This window comes from Ranitomeya variabilis, chromosome 5 (assembly GCF_051348905.1).
Source record: "Ranitomeya variabilis isolate aRanVar5 chromosome 5, aRanVar5.hap1, whole genome shotgun sequence".
In the NCBI taxonomy this organism is placed as follows: Eukaryota; Metazoa; Chordata; class Amphibia; order Anura; family Dendrobatidae; genus Ranitomeya; species Ranitomeya variabilis.
Window position 1 is genome coordinate 504,963,370 of NC_135236.1, and position 26,465 is coordinate 504,989,834.

At 41.4% G+C, this 26,465-nt stretch overlaps 1 protein-coding gene across 3 annotated transcripts in view; it reads left to right on the forward strand.

Moving 5' to 3' along the window:
- The window catches only part of UNC5A (unc-5 netrin receptor A), a 650,811-nt gene that overhangs the window by 287,069 nt on the left and 337,277 nt on the right, over positions 1-26,465 (forward strand). For 2 of the 3 annotated variants that reach the window (XM_077265710.1, XM_077265711.1), the window contains exon 2: positions 12,495-12,746. The exons of the other annotated variant lie outside the window; for it this stretch is intronic. In XM_077265710.1, coding sequence (XP_077121825.1) covers positions 12,495-12,746 — 252 coding nt within the window. The remainder of the gene's footprint in view (positions 1-12,494; positions 12,747-26,465) is intronic. 3 annotated transcript variants of the gene reach the window in all.

Genomic DNA, 26,465 nt, shown 5'->3' on the forward strand with positions numbered 1-26,465 from the left:
AACCAAGAGACACCGTGTCCCATGTCTCCAGGTCCATGAAAAAAGTGGAAAGCACGACATCTCGATTTTCAACATCTCTAACCACTTACACACAAGAGGCACCAATCCAATGCGTGATAGCTCCGCAACCAGTTCAGACAGACAGGCAGAGGAATCTGGAAACTGGAGGAGGATGATTGAGTCCATGGCAGGTATTCTTAACATATTCCAGGTCAGAAGTTAACTCCTACCATCCAAGGCACCTATGTCCAGCCCATTGATTTTTATGCAATAGTTATCGCACCTAGTTTCCTCTCCCTCTGAGCTCCTGAGAAGCTGCTGTTATAAATCTTGAAAAATCACCAGCCCAGTGCAGTGGCATTTCCAGTTCATCTAATGAGGGCACTCACTTTCTTGGGTTGTGTGCTTGTTCAAATGCCCTATTATTTCTGTCTTTTTATAAGCATCTTTTTTACTGCTGGGAGAGCAGTGCTTGCATGGAGAAAAAATGCAACATGTGAACATAACCTTACAGTGGAAACTTAACTGGAATAGGCATGATGCTAGATAGTAAAAATGCAGAGCAACATACTTCATAAAACAGCCCATAGCATAATATAACATACAAATAGCACATGCATAGTAACTAGGCAAATTAATCTCCCTCCAGTAAAACATACGAAAAACAAGAGGAGGAAATAAATCCAAAAAGATAACCTTATGTCTACAGTAAAATTGCTTTATTAAAGTGCAAGGCAAGGAGGCAATGGTGACAACAAAATCACCCACCAAAGAATAAAAACAAGAAATACACAAAGGACACTAGGGAATGAGACTGCCGACTCATGATAATACAGATTACGGTCGATAAGCAATAACACATAGAGTCATAGTAACAAGACCAAAAAGGGGCATAACCTATACCAAATAGTCCCGCAATACTTACATATGGAAAAACTGCTATGTTCCATTAACAATAGCGCAGTGATCAGTAAATAGTACAGCATGACATAATAAAGAGAGACTTTACAAAGACGATAGGAATAAATAATACATCACCCTAAAAAACGATACTTGGCAGGTACAGGGTCCCAATGTCCGCCCCAACACGCGTTTCGGAACACCTTCATCAGGGGGCGCATAGTGATATATAAAGGGCGTGAAGTATAAAAAGGCCGCAAGCCGGAAGTGAACCTTATTCATGCCCCGGAAGTAGCCGCGCATATCCTAGCAACCGCTGGCACAACAGAGGAGGGTAGCGTCATCCAGGCCGTGCAGGCCAATACACGTGGGGCCCCACGTGATCTGACCACAGTGAGCACTGGGCCGCCCCCCACCAGAGAAAAAGCAGGCGGGTGCATGCGCAGAAACACGCCCGAAGGCAGAATAATCATAACTAATATGGGCAAAGGAGAGGATCCGATTGCAGAGATCTATGCTGACAGGTAGAGCACCTTCAGCACAGGGCATATTATAATAATATACAGAATATCATTTTGCATACATGAAAATTAAAGGAGGGTACAAAACAGATGTAAGGGTAACGTAGGCATAACATAGATATATGCTAAAACATTATTACAATTTTGTAGTTATGCACAACGACGTCAAAAATAAAGATGGGCATATATAAATAGATAATTATTAGTACATATAATAGCAGTCCAATAGGCCCATGTACAAAGAAAATTAATAATAATTAATTAAATTAATTAATTAAAAATTATACTGGTAAAGGACTCATGTCCCTGACCATTAATAGTCCTTTTCATTTTTCATATATAAGACGCAAGCGATATCCACAGGATAGCAGTGTAGAGATGATTTTTCGCCTTTTTTCTCCTTCTCATACCACCTTCTCCAAAAGTATGCCACATAAGAAACGGAAAACTCCATGGTTGTGGCCGGAAAATTGCATATACCGCTCTAAAACTAAGAAACAGATAAAACCATTAAAAATAGTCGGGTTTGAGTTTATTGTCAAATGTGAACTCCACAGTCCAAGGATAACAAAAATGGGGCAAAACTTAAATTTTCATTAAGACCAAGGGGGTGGGTCGTCCGCAGGGTCCAGATCCATTTAGCCTCAAGGCTTGCCAACTTCGTAGTTGGTTTACCACCTCTTATGCCAACATCTAGGCAGTCAATTCCCCTGAACCTAATTAATTTCCCATTGCATCCGTGATGTTCTCTGAAGTGTCTAGGGAGTGTTTTTATTTCCGAGATATCAGAGGTATGATTAAATGCTGCCTCAATTCCACGCACATGCTCGTGAATGCAGATCTTAAATTGGCGGGATGTGAGCCCCACATAAATTAGGCCACAGGGGCATGTGGCATAATAAATAACAAATCGTGTTGTGCAGGTTATTGCTTTTTTGATTTTAAACGTTTTTGCTCCACGAGAATCTAAAAAGACACTAACACGATCCATGTTGGGACACGCCACACAATGGCCACAGGGAGAGGAACCACAACGAGGAGGAACACTATCAAGGAAGGTAACTCTGGGTACCCCCTCATAATGACTCCTTGTCAAATGATCTTTGAGGTTCCTAGCTCGTCTAAAGGACATAAGGGGACGATCAGGTAGAATTTTTGAAATAGTTTTATCCACCTTAAGGATTGGCCATGATTTAGATAGGGCTTCACGTATTCTAGAGGCCTGGGAATTAAAATTAGTCACAAAACGTAACTGCCTGTCGGAATGCTCGGATCCATTAAATGTATGGTTATAGATCAAAGATTCCCGAGAGGTAGTCCTAGCTCTATTATAGGCCCTCTTAATAGACCGCTTGCTGTATCCGCGATTAAGGAATCTGATCTGTAGTTCTTTGGCCTGTTGCTCGAAGTCTGATTCAGTCGAGCAAATCCTTCGCAAGCGAAGAAACTGCCCGGCCGGTACAGCTCTAATAACATGGGGTGGGTGACAGGATGATGCATGTAATAAGGAATTCGTGGACGTTGGTTTACGGAACAGATCGGTTTGTAAAAAACCAAACCAATCCTTCCTTATCGTAACGTCCAGGAATTCCACCCTCTCCATACTCCAATTATATGTGAGGTGAATGTTCAAATTATTGGTATTTAATCCCTCCATGAATGCGAGAAGTTCATGAGGGGATCCCTGCCAGATCATGAATATGTCGTCAATGTACCGGGCCCAAAGAAGGGCCCGGTCCATTGACGACACACGGTCGGACAGGAAGAGGTCCCTCTCCCACAGCCCCAGGAACAGATTTGCATAGGAGGGCGCAAAGGCCACCCCCATGGCAGTTCCCTGGAGCTGCAGGAAGAAGGACCCCTTAAACACAAAAAAATTATGTGTTAATGCGAACTCAAGTAACTCCAACAAAAACTTTCCAAAATCAGAGGGGGACCCGGACAAATCAAGGAAAAAACGTACAGCATTTAAACCATCCTGATGTTTAAATATATAACGACTCAACGTCAGCTGTCGTCAAGATCGTGTTCTCGTCCAAATGGACAGAGTCAACTTTCTTGAGGAGCTCGCCAGTGTCCCTTAAAAAGGAGGGCAGGTTTTCGACCAAGGGTTGAAGATGGAAATCAATCCATTGGTTGATGTTCTCGAGGAAGTTCCCATTACCCGAGATGTTCGGTCTGCCAGGTGGCACCCTAACATCCTTATGCACCTTGGGAAGGAGATAAAATGTAGAGATCGTGGGTTCAATAACACGGAGTGCTAAAGAAAGTTCTCTGGTAATGACACCTCCGGCGACAGCATCGTCCAAGATACTATCCAGTTGTGCACTGAAGGCCGACAAGGGGTTAAAGGTCAACCTTTTGTAGCAAACGGTGTTGTATAATTGCCTAAAGGCTTCCCTTTCGTACATGGCTTTGGGCCAGATGACCACATTACCTCCCTTGTCGGCCAGTAAAACATGGATAATGGTAGCTTATGACAATAGCAAAATACATGAAACTCCTTAGCAGCCTAGAACGTCACACTGCAGTTCTTATAGCATAAGTTGTTTAGACTTGTTTTAGGTTGTTATTCTTGTATTTTATACAGGGGCATCACATCTTGTAATTTTTGGGGAAGCACTGTGGCTAACACTGATGGGAGAAACATTATGGTTGGTAATTATGAATTATGGGAATACAGAGGGTACCACTCTTAAAGCATACACTGGTTACCATTCTTGTGGGTTTTGGCACCGCCTTGGTTTTTAATGACCTCTATTTGGATATGAATTAAAAAGGCTCTATACGGGCCCAAAGCGACAAGTTGCTAAAGCCCTCACTCTTCTTTTGCAACAGCAAAATGTTTACTGACACATTAAATTTTTCCGTATTTATTAAGAAATATATCCAAAAATATACAGAAATTCTTCCCTGAATCTTTTTTGTAAAGTTGCATTTATGAAAGCTATTAATACACATCCCCATCTTGAAGAGAAAACCAGCCTTCCCTTTATTATACTCATTCATTGGGTACAGCCTACTTGTCATTATTGGGCTTTGTGCTCCAATTCTAAAGGACAGCTGAATTATTTCACTAATGTAACCAGATTTCAGCTTCCATGAATTAATGGTGCTTGTATTTCTGAAAGCAGAGAAAACACTGAATGGATAGAAAGAGAATAAAGCTGCCATTGGATTTATATTAGCAAACCATAAAATAATTATGATGGGGTTAGTTGAAGGTTTGGAGAGGTAAAAACAGAACACAGCGGTGAGATGGAAGGTACTGCGATTATATGTTCTCCCCATTTGTGTCTTCTGTAAAGTGTCATCAGACTGACACAACCGGGATATATTCTAGCTAATTAAAAGTCAATATCAGCATAAATCCCAGTGGTCTAGCTAAGAATCGAAAGTGCAGTGTTCCCCATAGGCTGAGTCTCCTTATCCACTAATCAGGTTAATTTCCCTTCTTTGTTACGTTGACAGTTGTTGATTAACAGACTAGATTTTACAGTTTCAGCTTGGCTTTAGTCAACCTCTTCTTTTATATTAAGGAACTTAATTGAAAGCAATGGCCCATTTACCGACCACAGCCGTTACACCACCGCTAATTGGCAAGCTGAATGTTGGTCAGCTACTGGCCTGTTTAGAAAGGTCAACAAAAAGTCTATGAACACAGAATGATCGGTAAAGGTTAGCTGGTGAAAGTAAGTTATCATTTATCCATTAAATAGATGATAACTTTGTTGATCGGTTTGAGTCCAACAATTGGGAATTGCAACAATCAGGGCACTTTTTTCCCTTCAGAATGTAACAGCAGCATTCCATGGAGTCTTTTTGGGGCGGCCGAACACCTCTTTCGGGTTTCTTTTCTGGCAGCCACTTAGAAACTAAATGGAGTAGCAGTTTGGCATCAGACTTGCCACATTATTTTGTCATGGGGATACAGTGCCTTGCAAAAGTATTCGGACCCCTGGAACTTTTTGACCTTTTCCCACATATCATGCTTCAAACATAAAGATACCAAATGTAAATTTTTGGTGAAGAATCAACAACAAGTGGAACACAATTGTGAAGTTGAACGAAAGTTATTGGTTATTTTAAGTTTTTGTGGAAATTCAAAAATTGAAAAGTGGGGCGTGCAATATTATTCGGCCCCTTTAACTTAATACTTTGTTGCGCCAGTTTTTGCTGCGATTACAGATACAAGTCGCTTGGGGTATGTCTCAGTTTTGTACATTGAGAGACTGAAATTCTTGCTCATTCTTCCCTGGCAAACAGCTCGAGCTCAGTGAGGTTTGATGAAGATCGTTTGTAAACAGCGGTTTTCTGCTCTTTCCACAGATTCTCAATTGGATTGAGGTCTGGACTTTGACTTGGCCATTCTAACACCTGGATACATTTATTTGTGAACCATTCCATTGTAGATTTTGCTTTATGTTTGGGATCATTGTCTTGTTGGAAGACAAATCTCCATCCCAGTCTCAGGTCTTTTGCAGACTCCAATATGTTTTCTTCAAGAATGGTCCTGTATTTGGCTCCATCCATCTTCCCATCAATTTTAACCATCTTCCCTGTCCCTTCTGAAGAAAAGCAGGCCCAAACCATGATGCTGCCACCACCATGTTTGACAGTGGAGATGGTGTGTTCAGGGTGATGAGCTGTGTTGCCTTTGCGCCAAACATATCGTTTGGCATTATTGCCATAAAGTTCGATTTTGGTTTCATCTGACCAGAACACCTTCTTCCACATGTTTGGTGTGTCTCCCAGGTGGCTTGTTGCAAACTTTAAATGACAATTTTTATGGATATCTTTGAGAAATAGCTTTCTTCTTGCCACTCTTCCATAAAGGCCAGATTTGTGCAGTGTACGACTGATTGTTGTCCTATGGACAGACTGTCCCACCTCAGCTGTAGATCTCTGCAGTTCATCCAGAGTGATCATGGGCCTCTTGGCTGCATCTCTGGTCAGTCTTTTCCTTGTTTGAGATGAAAGTTTAGAGGGACAGCCGGGTGTTGGTAGATTTGCAGTGGTATGATACTCCTTCCATTTCAATATGATCATTTGCACAGTGCTTCTTAGGATGGTTAAAGTTTTGGAAATCATTTTGTATCCAAATCCGGCTTTAAACTTGTCCACAACAGTATCACGGACCTGCCTGTTGTGTTTCTTGATCTCCATGATGCTCTCTATGCTTCAAAAAAAAACCTGAGACTATCACAGAGCAGGTGCATTTATACAGAGACTTGATTACACACAGGTGGATTATATTTACCATCATTAGGAATTTAGGACAACATTGGAACATTCAGAGATCCACAATGAACTTCTGGAGTGAGTTTTCTGCACTGAAAGTAAAGGGGCCGAATAATATTGCACGCCCCACTTTTCAGTTTTTGAATTTCCACAAAAATCTAAAATAACCAATAAATTTTGTTCAACTTCACAATTGTGTTCCACTTGTTGTTGATTCTTCACCAAAAATTTACATTTGGTATCTTTATGTTTGAAGCATGATATGTGGGAAAAGGCACTGTAAATGCGAGATGTCATGAGCAAAAATTCCCTGATCAATCCTGTGAATAGGTGATAAATTTAATTTATTTCTACAGCACACCCCCTTTCATGTGATTGTTCTGTACCTCTAGAACAGTGTTCCCCAACTCCAGTCCTCAAGAGCCACCAACAGGTCATGTTTTCAGGATTTCCTCAGTATTGTCCAGATGATAATTGCATCACCTAATAAGGCAAGAATTCCATCATCTGTGCAATACTAAAGAAATCTTGAATACATGACCTGTTGGTGGCTCTTGAGGACCGGAGTTGGGGAACACTGCCCTAGAATATCATATTATCAGGAGCATATTGCCTTTTTAAATGGGATAATGTGCTGCCATTAAGGAAGATTTTTAAGCATCTGGTTAGCGAGCATTTGGCTTGGTGGTCAGGCGATTTCAGGTTTATTTAGATGGGTCCATAACCGAGAAACTATATTCCTACAAAACATTCCAATGGGGTTTTATCACTATGATTCATAAATGACAGGGAGCAATCTGAAAAATCAGATTTTGTGTAAAATTTTATGATCTTGTTATGTCATCCATTTAACAGAACCACTTTTGAACACTATGTAGGCGCAAAACACTATAGGTGTTTTGAGAGACTTCTAGTAAAAACCTTGCTATTCAAAAGGAAACAAAAACTGATGCAAATGGATACAAAATGGAAACTGTCAAATGAATCTATTTAGAAATTGACACATTTGATATTTGTTTGTATCTTTTTTTATTACAGTTTTTTTAACTGGATCCATTACAAAAAGGATCCCAAGTAGACATATGAATATAGCCTCAGAGGTTGCACCAACAAAGCAGGGAGGGAAAGTCATCAGAGTCAGCAGAAATATGCATTGAACCTTCACCATATTCACCAGGCACCTACTATACCAATGCTCAGATTACAGTTTGAGGTCACGTATACACGCCATCCGTGAAACATCAGTGCAGCCATCAAGTTTTGCTATCATTGGGGGGCTCTGGTGTCTTTTACTCTATACTGTGAAGCTTAGAGAGTAGGTGGCTTCCGGTCAGAAGCCCCAGAAGAATAAACTGGTCACTTCTTTAAACTACTTTGAGGTTTCTGAAGACGAAACATGTGCACAGCAATGCAGTTTTGACATTGCTGTGCACTTTGTTAATTTTATTGGGAGCTTTATTGACACTTTTTCTGACAGATTCTGCTCGTAATCCACCTGAAATTGACGTTATGTGCACATAGTCTATTGAACTGTTGTGTTCCCAATACCATGGTATGGATGGTAGTTTACAGACTTTTGTACAGTTCATTATCCGTTTAGCCATAAGTTACTGAGCAGTCTACTTCTATCTGTAAACTGATGCTTCCAGGTGAGGGCGTTGTACCCTGAATATGAATACACTGATAATAAAATAAGTAAAGCAAGAGTTCTACTTTAAGACGTGTCCGGTATTTGTATATGACCAGTCCTCATTTCTATCCGACAATCCTTCAGCAGAATGCAGGCTGCCATTTATCAACGCAGTTGTCCAGAGGACTGTCTGCACATTTATCAATGCAATTTTATCAATGCACTATTATCAAAATTTGTTTCTTTATACAAAGCAAACCAAATAAAGGTTGGCTCACACATGACATTTTTGCAGCATTTTGGCATGTTTTTGCTCTGGAAAAACAGTAGTGTTTTATATTATGATACCAGCAAAGTGAATGAGATTTCTCATGCACATGCTGCTTAATTCTCCCTTGCGGATTCGAACCATCAGAGCGCTTTTTCGATTCTGCAGCAAGTTAATTCTTTCAGAGTTTTTGTAGTGGGAATAGGGGGAAAACACAAGTAAAAAATCATCAAGAATGCATGTAAAAGTATGTAAAAAAAAGAACAGCATATTTTAAGCAACCTTTTTCCTGCCAACACTCTGGTTTTTGGTGCAGAAAAAACCTGCAAAAATGCCATGTGTCAACATACCCCATAGAGGTATGGTATGGTCTTTTTGTTCAATTGATATAACAAATTCAAATTTGGAAAACATTTGAAAATGCAAAAAGATTCATTCTGCAAAGCAAAAAATTTAACATTATAGCCACTTTTTGACATGCTAGAATTTGCTTCAACTTTAAAGGGAACCTGTCACCAGGTTTGGCGGATATGAGTTACGGCCATCACCTTTCAGGGCTGATATACAGCATTCTATAATGCTGTAGATAAACCCCGATCCGACCTGCAAGAGAAGAAAATTAACTTTTATTATACTCACCTGTGGGGCGGTCCGGTCCGATTGGTGTCGGTGGTCTTGGTCCGGCATCTCCCATCTTCTTGCAATGCCGCCCTCCTGCTTGCTTCATGTGGATGATGCCTCCCCAGAATGAGTATAATAAAAATTATTTTTCTTCTCTTACAGGTCGGGTTGGGGGCAGATATACAGCATTATAGATTGCTGTATATCAGCCCTGAAGGGTGATGGCTGTAACCCGTATCGGCCAAACCTGGTCACAGGTTCCTTTTAAGGATCATGCACCAGTAACCACAGCAATTTAAAGTACAATGCATTAGGCTGAGAATCTCAATCAGGAGCTGCAGACAAAAAACAGAACCATAGTCCTTCCTTCTGCAAGATTAGCAGGGGTCCCAAAGGTCAGACTCTCATTCACTATGTGCTGCCACCTGTGATTCTTAGGATCATGAAGTGTTAAGTTGGACCCCTAGAGGTTAGGAATTGATGACATACCCTAGCGACAAAGCATTCGTTCTCAGAGTGGAAACAACCCTTTAAAAAATGGTGCTATGAAGACACAATCTGTTATATACATAGAAAACAGAAACCGTCCCACTTATATCTGTGAACCAGATACTTTAATGACACGAGATCATCTATATGAAAAAGAAAAAAAAACATGCATTGAAAAGTGCGACGTGACAAGCAGTGACGACTGGAAGATTATAGCACAGAAATGAAAGAATAAATCATGTTAGACATCACACAGCAAAATGTGTATGTTTCAAAATGAAATGTGAATATACTTTCAGATAGATAAAAGAGTCTGTGCCTAAGTAAAGCTAGAGGAGAAAGGCTGCAGATCATTATCACGTTATTGCTTTATGTGGAGATTCGATTTATGCGCAGGAAAAAAAAAATTTATATTGCAAATATCGAATAATGTCACTTCTAAATGTTATCAGGAGTCACTGTGAAACACTCTACAGCTATGGTATATCACAGAGAGAATTTACAGAAAGACATGTTGATGGCCTATCCTTAGGCGTTATGACCAATCTTGGGGGACTCCCACCGATCAGCAGAATATAGGGGCTGCAGGAATGTTAAAAATCTTTTAATGTTTTCCTAACACATGAACTGCAGTTTATCATTCCCTCCCCCCACCAATCACACTTTCATAGTTTCAAGCTTTTTAAGGTTGAAAGTAGACATAAGTTCATTGTATGATGTAACATGTTGATCCAGAAGAAGGCAAAACCCAATGACGCAGAAGCAAATTGCCCCATAGAAAATTCCTTTCCATCTCTATATACGGCAGACTAGTTCCCCGGATCAAGATCTTCAAATTTAGTATACATAACCTGTAATATTATGTTTTTCAAGAAAAGCATCCAGACCAACCTTGTTCTTTTGTAGTGAAAAAACCATTACAACATACGACAGAGAGTTCCATTGTCTCCCTGCTCTCACAGTAAAGACTCTGAGTCTGTGATTATGGTTAAACCTGCTTTCCTCCAGACGTAGAGGATGCCACTTGTCACCACTGTAGGCCTATGTGTAAAAATATCATTAGACTGTCCCCTTCTATATTTGTACATTGTTATAGGATCGCCATTAAGTCTCCATTTTCCAAACTGAATAACCCCAAGGGTAATCAGGGACTATTCTACTCCTATTAAGCTAAGAACTGACAGACACTTAGTTACTAACTACCTGCCTTTTCTGCCCGCCGCTGGCTCAGAGCGGTCACGGACCTCTCCTGCTGACAATTCTGCTGATTCACATTAACAAAGCAGCTCTTCCTCTTCCTCTCTGCTCTGTCGACAGGTCATAACTGCAGTCGTCATGCTGATTGACAATTTGCTCCCCATCTGACAATCAGCATGATATTGGAATTCATGCCCTGTCGACAGAGCAGAGTGGAAGTAATGCAGTTGCTCTGTCGATGTAAAGTCAACAGAAGTCACAGAATTGCTGGCAAGAGCGGTCTGTGATCACTGTGAGCGGGCGGAGGTCAGCGCTGGGTACAACAGGCAGGAAGGTAGCAATGACCTGACTGTAAGTTGTTAGGCTCATAATGAAAAAAAAATAGTCCCGGATAACCCCTTTAATAATCTTGGTTGCTCTTTTCTGCACTATTCAGCTATACCCTTCTTCTACACTGGAGCACAAAATCATACACAGTATTCTATGTGTGTCTTGTACAGTGGCAAAACTATGTTCTTTTATGGTCTATCCTAAGGATATTGTATGCTTTTCTTTAGCTCTGTCCATGGAGTTGATGATTAGATATTTCAATTTTTCCATTGTGGGAGTTAATCCTTTATACTATCGACTGCTGTCTGGTATTCAGAGGCCATTGATTCCTATGATGACGGATCAGTAATGTAGTAATCTCCAACTGATCTGGAAATGAGAAACATTTCCAACAGAACAGGGTGTAGTATTTTGATGTGTAAAACAAGAAACATAGTCATAATAGAACAGTAATTGGAGCGTTTAAAGACTGCGATAATTATACCGGTAACTGTCACAAGAGGGCAGAGTTGTCAGGAGAGTATGAGTTTTTTTAGCATTGACACTTTCATAATAACTTATTCTTGGGACATTATGGGGGCATGTGTCCAAATCTCCATACCCGCAATATCAGTGATGATATCATGACCTTGACATGGGATATGGATAGCTACAGCAGAAGGGGGGTTTATATCAGTATTGGAATAGAGATGAGGACATGCTCGGACTATTTTACTACAATTGCACTGCATGACACTATTAATGGAGTAAGGTGAGCCAGACTGGATATTATATTAGAATTGTTTCCCATTGGGCAATCAGGCGTTAAATAATAACTACATTAAGGGCTTAGTTTTCATTCCCTATCTATATACAGTATATATGTATATATATATATATATATATATATATATATATATATATACAGTATATACAGTATATATATACATATATATATATATATATATATATATTCCAACGGGTACCCTTTATATAGAACAAATTGAATATTGTACAGCTCACAGGATGCAAACAGTTAAGCGGATGAACAATTTTTAAACCAGTGGCGTGTGAATGTGTAACATGGATATAGTTTAATTTAATGTCCATTGCGTTTAATGCATCTTTTAATGCAACATTTGTCATTGCTTAAAACATGAAAATCAATAGCAAGATGAATATAGCAGTGTAAAATAGCTTGCGGCTTGTAGGTGATTGAGAAATATAAGAAAAGATGTGGAGCAGTGCTAATGCGTACAATGTGCAGGCAGCAGGCAAGCAATACACTAAATAGCCTCCTCATGTTCTCTGATTTCAGGATGCCAGCAGAGCTCGGGGCCAATGAATCCTTTTCCCATGCCAATGCCTGGTTCAGCAAGTCTGGGAGGACAAGGAGGGGAATTGTTACCGCACTTTCTCCTAGAACCCACGGATGTTTTCATTGTGAAGAACAAACCGGTGACCCTGAGCTGCAAAGCGACCCCAGCCACGCAAGTCTACTTCAAATGCAATGGAGAGTGGGTCCACCAGAGTGACCACGTGATTCAGCACAGTGCAGACCGCAGTACGGGTAAAAATACTCATACACTTCCATTTAAATTGTGTCCATTATAATATAATGACATCATGTATGTTTTGTACCGCAAGCTCCCTACACACAATGTCTGATGCCCCCATACACCTGATGGTTCTACGTTGTTTGGATGAAATCTATCTCGCCTGTCTGTGTCTCTCATACACAGGAGCGCTCACTCTGCCGAGTGCTTCTATGTTCTCAATGAGAGAGGCACTGTCAGACTTCTCTGGAGAGAACGAATGGATCAGCAGTCTGAAATCAGACTTGCTGGATCCTTAACTCCCCTGACTATCTTCTGTCCTAGGCTTCCATACCCATGTTGTCCAAAACCCTAAAAACCATCCGGTTTGGCCGGTTAGTGACCATTGTGTCCTGAGTGGAAAACAGGAGACAAGCAAGCAGTTATATATTCATTACAAAAATACAAAGTAGGCCCTATTCATTAAGACCAGCGTTGTTCACGCCAGTATTGATGGTGGGGTGTGATGGAATCACAGGCTCCTGATTCATTAAGGGATGCATTTTGCTTTATGACTCAGGCACTTCTTAAAACTAGTATACACCTATGCATACCTCATAATATGCCTAAATCATTCAGTGACTGAAGTAAGACTTGTGGCATAATGTACGCCACAGATTGTCATGCATTAGACAATCGGCTATTGCCATGGCCCATTCCAATCCTGTCCCACCACAGCTCCACACATTTCCACATAACTAACATAAATGGTGTGAAAATGCTTAAAGCCACAACATTTTTGCCAAAATAGAGGTTGGTGACTTTTTAAAGTGCTTTACGCATAAACATTTTGCTACATAGGGGCCAACAAATATTTCTTAATCTTAGTTTCATTAAATACTTCTGATTTAACACTCAATTAGGCTATATGTTCTCCACCAGTCCAATTATGCTAGTCACACTCTGATCAGAGTTTTGTTCAGAGTAGGATCCAATTTTTCCCTCAGATGTGTACAATAGAAAAAAGCTTCTCCATCTTCTCCATTCAGTCTGTCAGATGTCATCCATGTGCGGTCCAATGTTTTTCCATGGACCCATAGACATGAATGGGTGAGTGTCATCCTATCATCCATGTGCGGTCCGATGATTTTCTATGGACCCATAGACATGATTGAGCGAGTGCCATTCAATTATCAGATGCAAATCGGGCATGTTGCGATTTTTTTTTTCCTCAGACCACTAGGTTTGAGGAAAAAAAATGGACTTGTGCACTGCCCCATTGAACAGCATGAGGACAAGTGCTATCCATCAAACCACGGATAGAACTCGTCTGATCTTTTGTACAAGCCCTTAATGTGCTTAATTAAATGCCATATTATAAAGGTATTCTTTTCTAGGCATATTGCTTCTATCTCCATAGCACAGTTCCATATGGAGACGACATACTGCAGCCCACAAAGTGCCTATGGCTCTGCAGTATGAGGCTGTGGGGACATGGGCTCAGCCATACAGGCTCTGTGTACTCACTTCAACCTTTTCACAAGGCCTAGTGCAGTATATTACTGTTAGTGCTGGGTCCATAGATCCATACTTTATAGATCTTATATACTCAGTATAACTATTTGTTATGTTTTTTAAATATATTTTGATATCTTTCATTCCAAGGGGACATTTTATATTTTAAATTGAAGAATGTAAATGATAACAGTACTTACTATTATCCAAATCTTCTAAATCCTTTAGATCCATAGTAAAGAAAGAAATATTAGAATAACACCCACATGTGAATATACTGGACATTAGAATTCCTTATATGAGTTTAGGAAGCTATAAAAGCTTTCAGTTGTATAATGCACATTATTCAGCTGAACAACAATTTTACAATCTTTAAGACCACCAAGGTTTTAATTCACACTAGTGTCAACGGGGGCTTAACTCCCTTTAATAATTAACCACTACACATATACGGTACATGCTTATTATTCTGTGTCACTAGCCATCGCAGTCAATTAGCTTGCCTATAGCAGGTGTAATAAGCTCCAATTTCTGCACCGGATTACTGGGTTATCTGTGTATACCCTTTCCCCCTCTCTGGAAATTGGCTGCATTACTGAAGTTTTTTTCCCCTGAGTAATGGATGAGTCTTCCAGGCATCGACAGTTCAGTCTCTTCTTTTATATATTATCCCCCCCCCATCCCATACACACAAGCAGCTCCCACCTCTCGTTCTCCATACAATAGGGAGAAGAAGACAGAGGTTCATGGCTCGGAGCTTGACAGTTGACAGTAAATGGGAGCCATGCCACTAGGCTCTGCATTTTTTTCTTTATCATATTTCACAATGCTATAGAGGAGAGAAGAAAATGAGGGGAAGGGGTGAGCAGAGGAAGTAACAGGTTTTTGTTTTTCTCTTTTGTTAATTAATTAAACTCTAACTAAGACCATTCCGCTGCTCACTTGTAATGAGCCTAGAACAAAAGGCAGGCAGAAGAAAGATAGGCATAGGGGATATAGGGCACAGCAGCTACCTCTCGCCTTTTTCCCTATTACAAAAGACTTTAAGGCAAGCAGCCGGAGGATGTTGAATAGTTCGCCTGCACTCGCTTGATAAACCTGGGCCCTTTCCTTAATTAACAATTTGCAAAAAATCAAACCAGAGAATAGAAATTCCCCATACTGCGCTATCTTAAATATTTCTAGGAACCGAATAAACTATTTCATTGATTGTCCCTATTTGTTTTATTTTAACTTTTCAAATAGTTTGGGGTTTTTTTGTAAAAAAAAATCCTGTGTTTTTTGCATCCAATTCCTTTACAGAGTTATGTGATAATTATGCAAACTATAACCAATAATATATTAATTATTATGGAGACTGCAAACATTAAATATTAAGGTCCTTAATGAAGTATTCCCACCAACAAAATTAATTTTAACAAACATTTTAATCAATAGATCTTTTAATAATAATAAGTTTCTTAATTGAATGTTTGTTTTAAATGTTCCTGTGCTGAGATAATCTTATAAATGTGCCCCTGCTGTGTAATGTGTAATGGCTGTGTCTGAACTTGCAGGGACATGGTCTGATCATACCACAACTCCTGGGGAGGAAGTAAAAGAGAGTATTCAGACATTACAGCACTGAATCACAGCTGATTATTTCTTTGAGATAAAACATTGCTTAAAAATAGTCAGTGAAATGTTTTGCTTCATAAAAAGAATCAGCTGTGATTCTGTGCTGTCCTGTTTGTATATTTGTGGCACCCCAGGAGTCCAGTTGCTACAGGGGCATTGCCTCCCTCACAGGGAGTGATGGCATGCCTGGAAGCAAGAAGGGATCCCATTAGCAGGTAACACAGCATGCAACACCTTTCCTGACTGTTGACCAGGAGGGGGAGCTCTAAGCCAGTTTGCAGGGGAGCTTCTGTATAAGTTCTGGTATGGAGGCGGGGTTTGCTAGTGTGTGTCAGGGAGCAGACAGTGAAGGAAGAGGAGGCAAGAAGTGAGGAGAATCTGGGGGATAGGAGATGCACCTGAGCTCACCCCAGGACTGAGCGGCAAAGATTGGACATCAGAGTCCATGGTTTTGTGGGAACTGCTGGTCCCGCAACCAAATCCAGAGGACAGGGGATTGCAGGTCTCCTGGCTCCAGGTGACACCCAAAGGCACAGCCGCATACCAGAACCCGGAGTCACCACGAGGAAGTGACACCTGGAAAAGGCTTGAGCTGTCTACCATACGGGTAGTGTTTCACTAAGTGGACAGACCGAGAGAGAGACTTGAGGAGAACTAAAACCACCAAGCACCCAGAGAACAGCGCAGCAGGGAGGCCTCCAACCCCACTTGGCTAGGAGGATCCTGAATTGCTTCCAGGCTGCCCGGATCTCCATCATCAGCTGTGACTTGTGCCCTGGACTGCACCTGCAACCTGTGATTAAAGGTAAAGAAAACTGCATACCTTGAGTCCTCTAGTTATTCCTACACTCTCAGTCCTGCACCCCAACATCCACAAGTCCCTTACAAAACTGTATTGTTAGCCCTGGGGCCCCGCTCCACCTGTGGGGAGGAGAACCATCCCAGCTGCATCGCCATCATCCCTAGCGATCCCTTTAAGCAGCGTTGGCCATTCCTGACTGAGTATTGCAGGTGGCGTCATGAATAGTCCCCTTTTCCTATATAAACTTTATTCTTTTCCATCATCCAAACCTTTTAATTGCATGCCCAGGGCCACAGATCAGGTCACTTCTGCCGTTACCGCCCCTTTAAGAACCGTCCAACTCGTTTCCAAGTACCCCACAGCCCTAGCGGGTGTTGCATTTCCTCCTTTGTTTCCTCCCCTGCCCAGAAGCTGTGGTATGATCAGACCATGCATACATTTATAAGATTATCTCAGCACAGGAACATTTTTTTGTCCAGTTGTGGAAATTAATATTGTTCCAAGATCTGTGAATTAAAGTGTATTTTGTTCTTGGAAAATCCCTTTAAAAGAGGTGATAAACGTATGATCATTGGGGGCTGCACTAGAACATCCACCGATGAGTATAATAGAGGGCTCAAGTCCCCATTCTAGAGGAACTTTATATAGGAAGTCATGGCAAACCGATGGTGTAATATAATAACGTGGTGCAGGTAGATGTCATTGCAACAGAGGAATAAAAGGAAACTCAAACAAGTAGTCTGGTTCACTCTCAGGTTCCTGCCAGTCTAGTGTGTGAATGCTTTGCTTATACAAATTTAGATCAATATGCCTCAATGGAGAATTAATAAGTCATGTCAAGTCACATATACAAGTTCAATTAATTTCTGTGAGCTTATTCTTATCACCATAAACAGACTACCGCTTATGACGTTTACAGTTCTGATGGTATCAGCTTGTATTCGACCTTTTCTTGGAAATGGCAAGGAGTAGCTTGGACACAAGCTATGTGAGGTAACATTTTCTTCTTCTTCACTGCACACAAAGAAATTCAAACACAAAATGAAGTCTAGATCTAACGTCTCTAAAATGGCTGCTGAGCCAGAGTTGGACTGAGGTGTCCTTCATCAAGAACAATGGTTATAAATGGGCCCTGCCACTCCATTCATTGTACACTGTACTGGGGTGTCTCTAACTCTCTATCAGTGCTATAGACTTTCACTTTCACTTTGAATTTGCCGACTTTTCAACTTTTTCCTTCCAAAATGTTGAGTTGTGGTGAATAAATCTGAGAGAACTTTAATATTAGAAAGAATGTAATTGGTCGTAAAGTAGACATAGGGGAAAGGATAGAAAGAGAGAGAAAACCCAGCTGACCATAAGAGATTACACTGTATAAGAAAGAGAGGACTTTGCTGCAAATAAGAGCTTACATTATACAGGAGAAAAAGGGAAAGGACCTCGCTGACCATAAGCGCTTACACTCTACAGGAGAAAGAGAGGACCCCAGTGATCATATGAATAAGAGCTTAGATTCCACATAGAGAGAGAAGACCCCATTTACCATAAGAGCTTACATTATACAGGTGAGAGAGAGGACCCCACTAATATGAATACAAGCTTAGACTCTACAAAGAGAGAGAGCATATCCCAATGACCATAAGAACTTAAGCTCAACAGGAGCGAGAGAGAGAGAGAGGACCCTGCTAACCATAAGAACATACTCTGTATAGGAGAGAGAAGACCCCGCTGATCATAAGAGCCTACATTATACAGGACAGAGAGGGAACCACGCTCATAATAAGAGGTTACACACTACAGTAGAGAGAGAGGACCCAGCTAACCATAAGAGATTATTCTCTACAGGAGATAGAAAGAGCGCCATGCTAATCTTAAGAGCTTACACTGTATATGAGAGAGAGAGGACCCTGCGTACCATAAGAGCTTACATTCTATAGTAGAGACTTACCCAGTGACTCTGAAGATGGAAAACGACTCTGCTGTACAAACTGTTCTACACTGGAAACCACTGATCTGTGATGACCCAGGAACTGACCACCACTGTTCAAGTTATAATAATCTGCTAGATGCCATAGCTGCAGAGCATTATGGAGAAGACCACGTGGCAACATAAAATGATGTTTGTCTGGTCTCTAATGCTTCAGCATTGCAGAAAATGATGCCCTAAGGGCTCTTTCACACATCCTGATATGTTCGGTATTGGAAAAAACAGTACCAGAGATATCAGAGTCCGAGTGTACGTGTGTGTCATGCTTGTGGCACACGTGTGGCAACCGTGTGCCGCCCTTGTGCCACACCAGTACCACACGTACCCGTGCCTTGGAAGCAGTGGTACTGTTCACACTGTTACCAGGCGCCAGGTGCTGAAGACCGCTCTCATCATTCTCACCTGCTGATGCTGCGATCAGCGCTAGCAGGGGACAATTTTGAGAGTTGTATTCAGCTGACAACAGCGAGAGCATTTGGCGGCTGATCAAAGCATACATCAGCTGCTGCCTGTGCTATACAGGAAGAAATAAATGAAAAAAAGGTGTTAGTTCCTCTGTATTTTTGATAATCAGACAGGCAAAACCGACAGGTGTGGGCTGCAACCCTCAGCAGTCAGCTTCAGCAATGGTGGTGTCAGGACTCTGAACATTTTTTATTACCTTTTTGTGCATTACTGCCATTTTCCAAGATGGCGTCTTTGGTCTCATGTGCACTGTGTCTTCCTGCTATAAAACTCCACCCAGCCTTCAGTCTGTGCTAGAGTATTCTGCCTTGCATCCAGCTTCTGACCTCTGATAACTCCCTGGCTATATACCTGCTCCTGTGAACCTGTGTGGTGATCCTGCTACTCTGCTCTGAGTTCCTGCTGCATACACCAGTTCCAGTAATCCTCCTTCATCTGCTGCTCGTATTTATTTCCTACTGCATTTGCTGGATATGTAAGCTGTTTCTGCTCTGCAAGAACCAGAGACTATTACCCAGACCTCCCTGGTTGAGCTAAGATATTATTTGAACTGCCTTATAAGCATATCTATCTGTATTTTGGACTAAGCAAGGACTTATTCGTGTCAAGTATCCTCAAGAATAATTGTGCTTCATAGACTTTCTGCATGATTGCATTTTCCTCTGAAGTTTCCTATAGACTGCTGAGCTGCATTTGATATTTGCACCAAGTGTTGTGGACTTGAGTTTCTCTCTGCACCTGTTTGAATCACTGTGTGATAATATAGACTTTACCACTTATAAAACTGTGTCCTGTAGTTGTCTTGTTCCACGCAAAGAGTCTCCTGAGTTATCCCCTATAATTATTACAGGTGGTTATAAAGAACTAGATGGTGGCCCGATTCTAACGCATTGGGTATTCTAGAATATGCATGTCCACGTAGTATATTGCCCAGCCACGAAGTACATTGCCCAGTCACATAGTATATTGCCCAGCCACGTAGCATATTGCCCAGCCACGTGGTATATTGCCCAGCCACGTAGTATATTGCCCAGTCATGTAGTATATTGCCCAGCCACGTAGTATGTTGGCCAGCTACGTAGTATATTGGCCAGCCACGTAGTATATTGCCCAGCCACATAGTATATTGCCCAGTCACATAGTATATTGCCCAGCCACATAGTATATTGCCCAGCCACGTAGTATATTGCCCAGCCACATAGTATATTGCCCAGCCACATAGTATATTAGTATATTGCCCAGCCACGTAGTATATTGCCCAGCCACGTAGTATATTGCCCAGTCACATAGTATGTTGCCCAGCCACGTAGTATATTGCCCAGCCACGTAGTATATTGCCCAGTCACGTAGTATATTGCCCAGCCACATAGTATATTGCCCAGCCTGTTGTGAATTTGGATTCTGGGCTCCCCCGGTGGCTACTGGTGGAATTGAACTGGTGTCTTCATCTTCTCTGTTCACCTGTTCCCATCAAGATGTGGGAGTCGCTATATAACCTTGCTGCTCTGTTAGTTGCTTGCCGGTCAACAATGTTATCAGAAGCCTCTCTGTGCTTGTTCCTGCTCCTAGACAACTACTAGATAAGTTGGACTCTTGTCCATGTTTGTTTTTGCATTTTGTTCCAGTTCACAGCTGTAGTTTCGTTACTGTGTCTGGAAAGCTCTTGTGAACGGGAATTGCCACTCTGGTGTTATGAGTTAATGCCAGAGTTTTAAAGTAATTTCTGGATGGTGTTTTTTGATAGGGTTTTCAGCTGACCATGAAAGTGTCCTTTCTGTCTTCTGCTATGTAGTAAGTGGACCTCAAATTTGCTAAACCTATTTTCATACTACGTTTGTTATTTCATCTCAACTCACCGCCAATACATGTGGGGGGCCTCTGTCTCCTTTCGGGGTATTTCTCTAGAGGTGAGCTAGGACTAATATTTTCCTCTGCTAGCTTTATTTAGTCCTCCGGCTGGGCTGGGCATCTAGAATCAACGTAGGCATGCTACCCGGCCACTGCTAGTTGTGCGTTAGGTTTAGTTCATGGTCAGCTCAGTTCCCATCTTCCAAGAGCTAGTTCCTATATATGCTTATGCTATGTTCTCTTGCCATTGAGATCATGACACCAGCCACGTAGTATATTGCCCAGCCACGTAGTATATTGGACAGCGACGGAGTATACAGCAGAGAGCCATGTAGTATACAGACTTAAAATAAAAAATAAACATATACTCACTTTCCGAAGGCCCCTTGAAGTCCTGGCCCTGTGTGCAGTGCACGCGGCAGCTTCCGGTCCCAGGGTTGGTATGAGCACAGGACCTGTGATGACGTCGTGGTCACATGACCATGACATCATGGCAGGTCCTTCTGGCAGGACGTGATGACGTTGCGGTCACATGTCCGTGACATCATGGCAGGTCCTTGTCGCATACCATCCTTAGCACCGGAACCTGCCGCTTGCATGGAGCGGTCACAGGAGCGTCGCGAGGAGCGGGAAAGGCGGTGGAAGGTGAGTATATGATGATTTTTTATTGTTTTTATTATTTTTAACATTAGATCTTTTTACTATTGATGTTGCATAGGCAACATCAGTAGTAAAAATTTGGTCACACGGGGTTAATAGCAGCGTTAATGGAGTGCGTTACACCGTGGCATAACGCGGTCCATTAGCGCTACCATTAACCCTGTGTGATATAGAAAATGTTCAGCACAGCCTAAAAGAGGAGGTGCATAGATATAGGTTCTCAAACCTTAATACGTGGAATAGTTACAACTAGCACACTCCAATGTGATGCAAAATAGGGGGTATTTAATATACATACAGTAACCACAAACATTTCGGTCTGCAATGGACCTTCATCAGTGTGCTAAATTTAGCATGAATGGTATATATAGTGGAACCCCAATAGGAATTAACTTATTCGCATCAAAATGTAAGTTTTACTGGAAAAATTGCACTGAAAACAGTTTTGAATGGTAGGTCAGTCCGGCTAGCGGGAGAGGAAGAGCCACGAGAGCCACGCGGTATCCACCGCAACCCTGTGTGAGCACTGATTAGAGGGGAGTATGGAGCGGGCACTGACTGCGGGGAGGAAGGAGCAGCCATTTTGGCACCGGACTGTGCCCATCACTGATTGGTCGTGGCTGTTTTGCCACGACCAATCAGCGAGTTGGATTTCCGTGACAGATAGAGGCCGCGTCCAATGAATATCCGAGGCAGACAGACAGACAGCCGGAAGTACCCCTTAGACAATTATATAGTAGATAGAGGGGTCCCCATGAATTTTTGTTAAATTATTTAAGTAAATAATTTAAAAAGACAGTGTTCTTCACCCCATTTTTGAAAACAAGCCTTGCTAAAGCAAACAGCAGGGGGCGGGTATTCTCAGGCTCATAAGGGGCCATAGATATTGACCCCCTCAGCCACCCAGAAAAGGCTAATCTATTCTGGCACTTTGCCTGACTCTTCCCACTTTCCCTGCAGTGGTGGCAAGTGAGGTAATATTTGTAGGGTCAATGTCACCTTTGTATTGTCTGGTAACATCAAGCTAAGGAGTAGTAATGGAGAGGCGTCTATAAGCCACTTATCCACTACTAATCATATAGTTGTATTGTAAATAGATACAAATCAAGCATAAAGTCTTTTATTTGTAATAAAAACAAAACATACTTTTTAATTTTTATTTAAAAATAACAAATACAGTTATACTGACCTAATGCCCATTCCATTAAAGCCCTCATTTCCTGCAATAAAACAAAAATAAAAAACATTCATATCCCTCATCTGTCCATCATTCTGTCCCACCCCGTAATCTATGTCTGGGGACAAATAGTGCCAAGATGCAATCATTCAAGCTGAGAAATGATGAATGAGCTACTGTGAGTGCGGCATCAATGACCAGCAGTGACCATTCTCACTGTCATCTGCGGTGATCTCTCTGAGCTGAACTGCGGTGAACTCAGTTTCTTTTTCTCATAATGCTCTGGTCACTGCATTGCAGCATGGCTGGGAATGCAGCCTCAGTGACCCTCGATGATGTCACCACTAGTCACTGATGCTGCGCTCACAGCAGCTCATTCATGAGTGGTTCTCAGCCTGGATAGTCTCATCTTGGAACCATGCAGGTTGAAAACTATTTATCCCCAGATATGCATTACGGTGTGGGACAGAGCATCATACAGGTGAGGGATATGGTTTATTTTTGTTTTATTACAAGAGACGAGGGCTTCAATAGAATGGGTGTTAGGTGAGTATAACTGTGTTTGTTATTTTTAAATAAAAAGGTTAAAGTGAGTTTTGTTTTTATTTCAATTAAAAGACTTTATACTTGCTGTGTGTGTATTTACAACCACAGGATTAGTAATAGAGAGGCATCTTACAGACCAGACACCTCTCCATCACTAATACGTGGGCTTGATGTCACCAGACATTACAAAGGTGACATCAACCTCACAAATATTACCCCACTTGCCAAAACCACAGAGCAAGTGGGAAGAGATGGGCAAAGCGCCAAAAATGGCGCATCTAATACATGTGCCTTCTCTGTGCTGCTGCGGGCTCCTATTTTTAGACTGTATGTGCATGTGCAGTATCAATGGCTCCTTACCAGCCTGAGAATACCAGCCCCCAGCTGTCTGTTTTAGCAGTAGTGGTAGTCAAAAATGTGGGAGACCCTGTCCCATTTTTTAAATTATTTATTTAAATATTTAAAAACATGGCATGGGGACCCCTCTATTCTTAATAACCAGCCTTGCTGAAGCTGACAGCTGAGGGTTGCAGCCTGCAGCTGTCAGTTTTGCCTGACTGGTTATTAGAAATAATGGGAAAACCACAACAGTTTTTATATCTATTTATTCATTTATAGCGCAGGTGGTGGTTGATAAATGCTCTCATTGTTATTAGTGGCTGTAGGTGTAGGCTGGTGAGAGTAGTAGACCCACCAGCTGCAGCCTGCTCTTACTGTTATCAGTTGAATTTAACTCTCAACATTCTCCCCTGGTAGTGCTCGTCTCAGAGTGAGCAGGCAAGAATGATGAGAGTGGTCATCAGCACCTGGCACCAGGGAACAGCGATAACAGTACCGCTGACTGGTTATCAAAAATAAAGGGAAAACCACAACAGTTTTTATATCTATTTATTCATTTATAGCGCAGGTGGTGGCTGATAAATGCTCTCACTGTTATTAGTGGCAGTAGGTGTAGGCTGGTGAGAGTAGTAGACCCACCAGCTGCAGCCTGCTCTTACTGTTATCAGTTGAATTTAACTCTCAACATTCTCCCCTGGTAGTGCTCGTCTCAGAGCGAGCAGGCAAGAATGATGAGAGTGGTCATCAGCACCTGGCACCAGGGAACAGCGCTAACAGTACCGCTGATTCCCTGGTCTCGGTACGTGTCACACTGATGACACACTGGTGTCATCCCTGTGTGTCATCCCTATGCCATCTGTTTGCAGGTGTGCAGGACATTTTGCAGACCATACTGCTGTTATAAAAATGGAAATGTCAGCATATTTTGCCCACGGACATACGGTGCATGGAAACACACTGACATGTGTATAGACCTGCTCACTTGAATTGGTCTATGTGTGTAAGTGTCTCCGGTACATGTGAAAACTGTCAACGGATACACTGATGTCTGAAAAAGGCCTAATGCTGTACCAGTTGGGTATATCTATATTAGAATAGTATTGCATTGTATGTGCATTTATTAAAAACAAGAAACAAATATAAATGTCAAACAACTGTAATATTATATGTTTTAGAGAAGCTGAGCGATTGCTTGATATTACAGCTGTTCTCCTTTTCTGAAGATTTTCTATGACACTGTGCATGACTTACTGTGGCACTGTCACTAAAAAGAGAACGGCTGAACAATACATTTTTGTTCTATATGGATAAATACAGAGAATCTGAACATATAAGTTGTCACTAACATCTAACTTAATGGTAATAGATGCCGTGATAAGAAAGATCTATTTTTATAGGCTTTTATCCTATTTTTTCTGCAAACTACAGACTAAAGCTTTATAAATCCCCTCCAGTTTAAAACCTGTGGTGTAATCATCATTAATCCCTTCTAACAATTACTATACTATGCAAGTACTTTTTTTCTACTGCATTGGCAACATAGAAAAGATCTTACAAGGGCAATGAAGACCTGCTGTGAGAAGCATTGCTTTATGATTATGGAATAGGGAATAAGTTTCTTCTTAATTCAACTCCTGTTTTAAGTGTAGTTGGATTTCTACTTTTTTGGTGAGGGAGAAATAGCTGTAGAAAGATGCACAAAGGTGTTTTCCATAATATATAAAAAATATATACATGGAAAAGAAGAAGAATCTAAGGTGTTTTAGTTACAATTTTAATAATAGTCCTTCAGGTCTTTACCACTTTTCCCCTCTATGAGTGTTATGCAAACGCAGGATTTTAAGGTGAAAAAACATAAATGGTGTGATTCATCAAAATGTTTGCACCAGAAATCTGGCTTAAAAGGCTTTGAAAATTCAAATTATGTGACTTTTGGTGTTTAAGGCAGTTTGACCAAAATGGGTAGAGCTGGGCGCAGCCGGGGTATGCATTGAGCCAGAAATATAGTATTGCCTTTGGAGACTAATTAGGGACAGACTGGGACTAAAATTCAACCCTTTCAGAATATGTACCTTTTATTGCTGTGCGTTGCCCCAGAAATTGTAGAGTCGTGCACCGGCAAGGCATGTAAATGCAAAATTTATATTCACCCCTTCCCTCACTCATAATCCCGCCAACCCCTCTGCATCAGTGATTCAGTCAGACTGTTGTATTACTCTCCCAAGAATTGCATCTCAATCTGTTGGCCAAGAATCTGTGTGTCTTTACATTAATGTGCCTCACCCTACCGTCTCGTTTCACAGTGGCTGTAACAAGCCTGCTGATAATTATGCAACAACAGGAGCCTCTGGCATTACACATTGTCTAAAGTGCACTTCTATTTAATCCTTCCTATTCCTGCAATACTCTCCTGTTAGTCCCCAGTATGAAGCCCTATGTCGGCCTACTCTGGTGTCAGACAAAACCTCCTGTAAACTATCAGGCATAAAACAGTATTTCCTAAAAACCTGTGATACTGTAAAAAGTTGGCTGCACTACTGTGTAAAGCAGCCTGCCGAAAATCAAAAAACGGTCGGTGCAGAAGTATATCCCAAAAAGGGATAAACACCCAAAGGAAGAAGGTGAGGGGCACCAATGTGGTCAAAAGTTACTTCAAAGTTGATAACATAAAAATACTGTAAGGTGAACAGACAAATAGATTAAAGAAGTTGTTTACTTCTTATACCCCACGCTTGGCCTTGATAAAATAAAAAAGATTATCCTCACCTCCAATGCTGGTGCTGTTCCTGCAGTGTCGG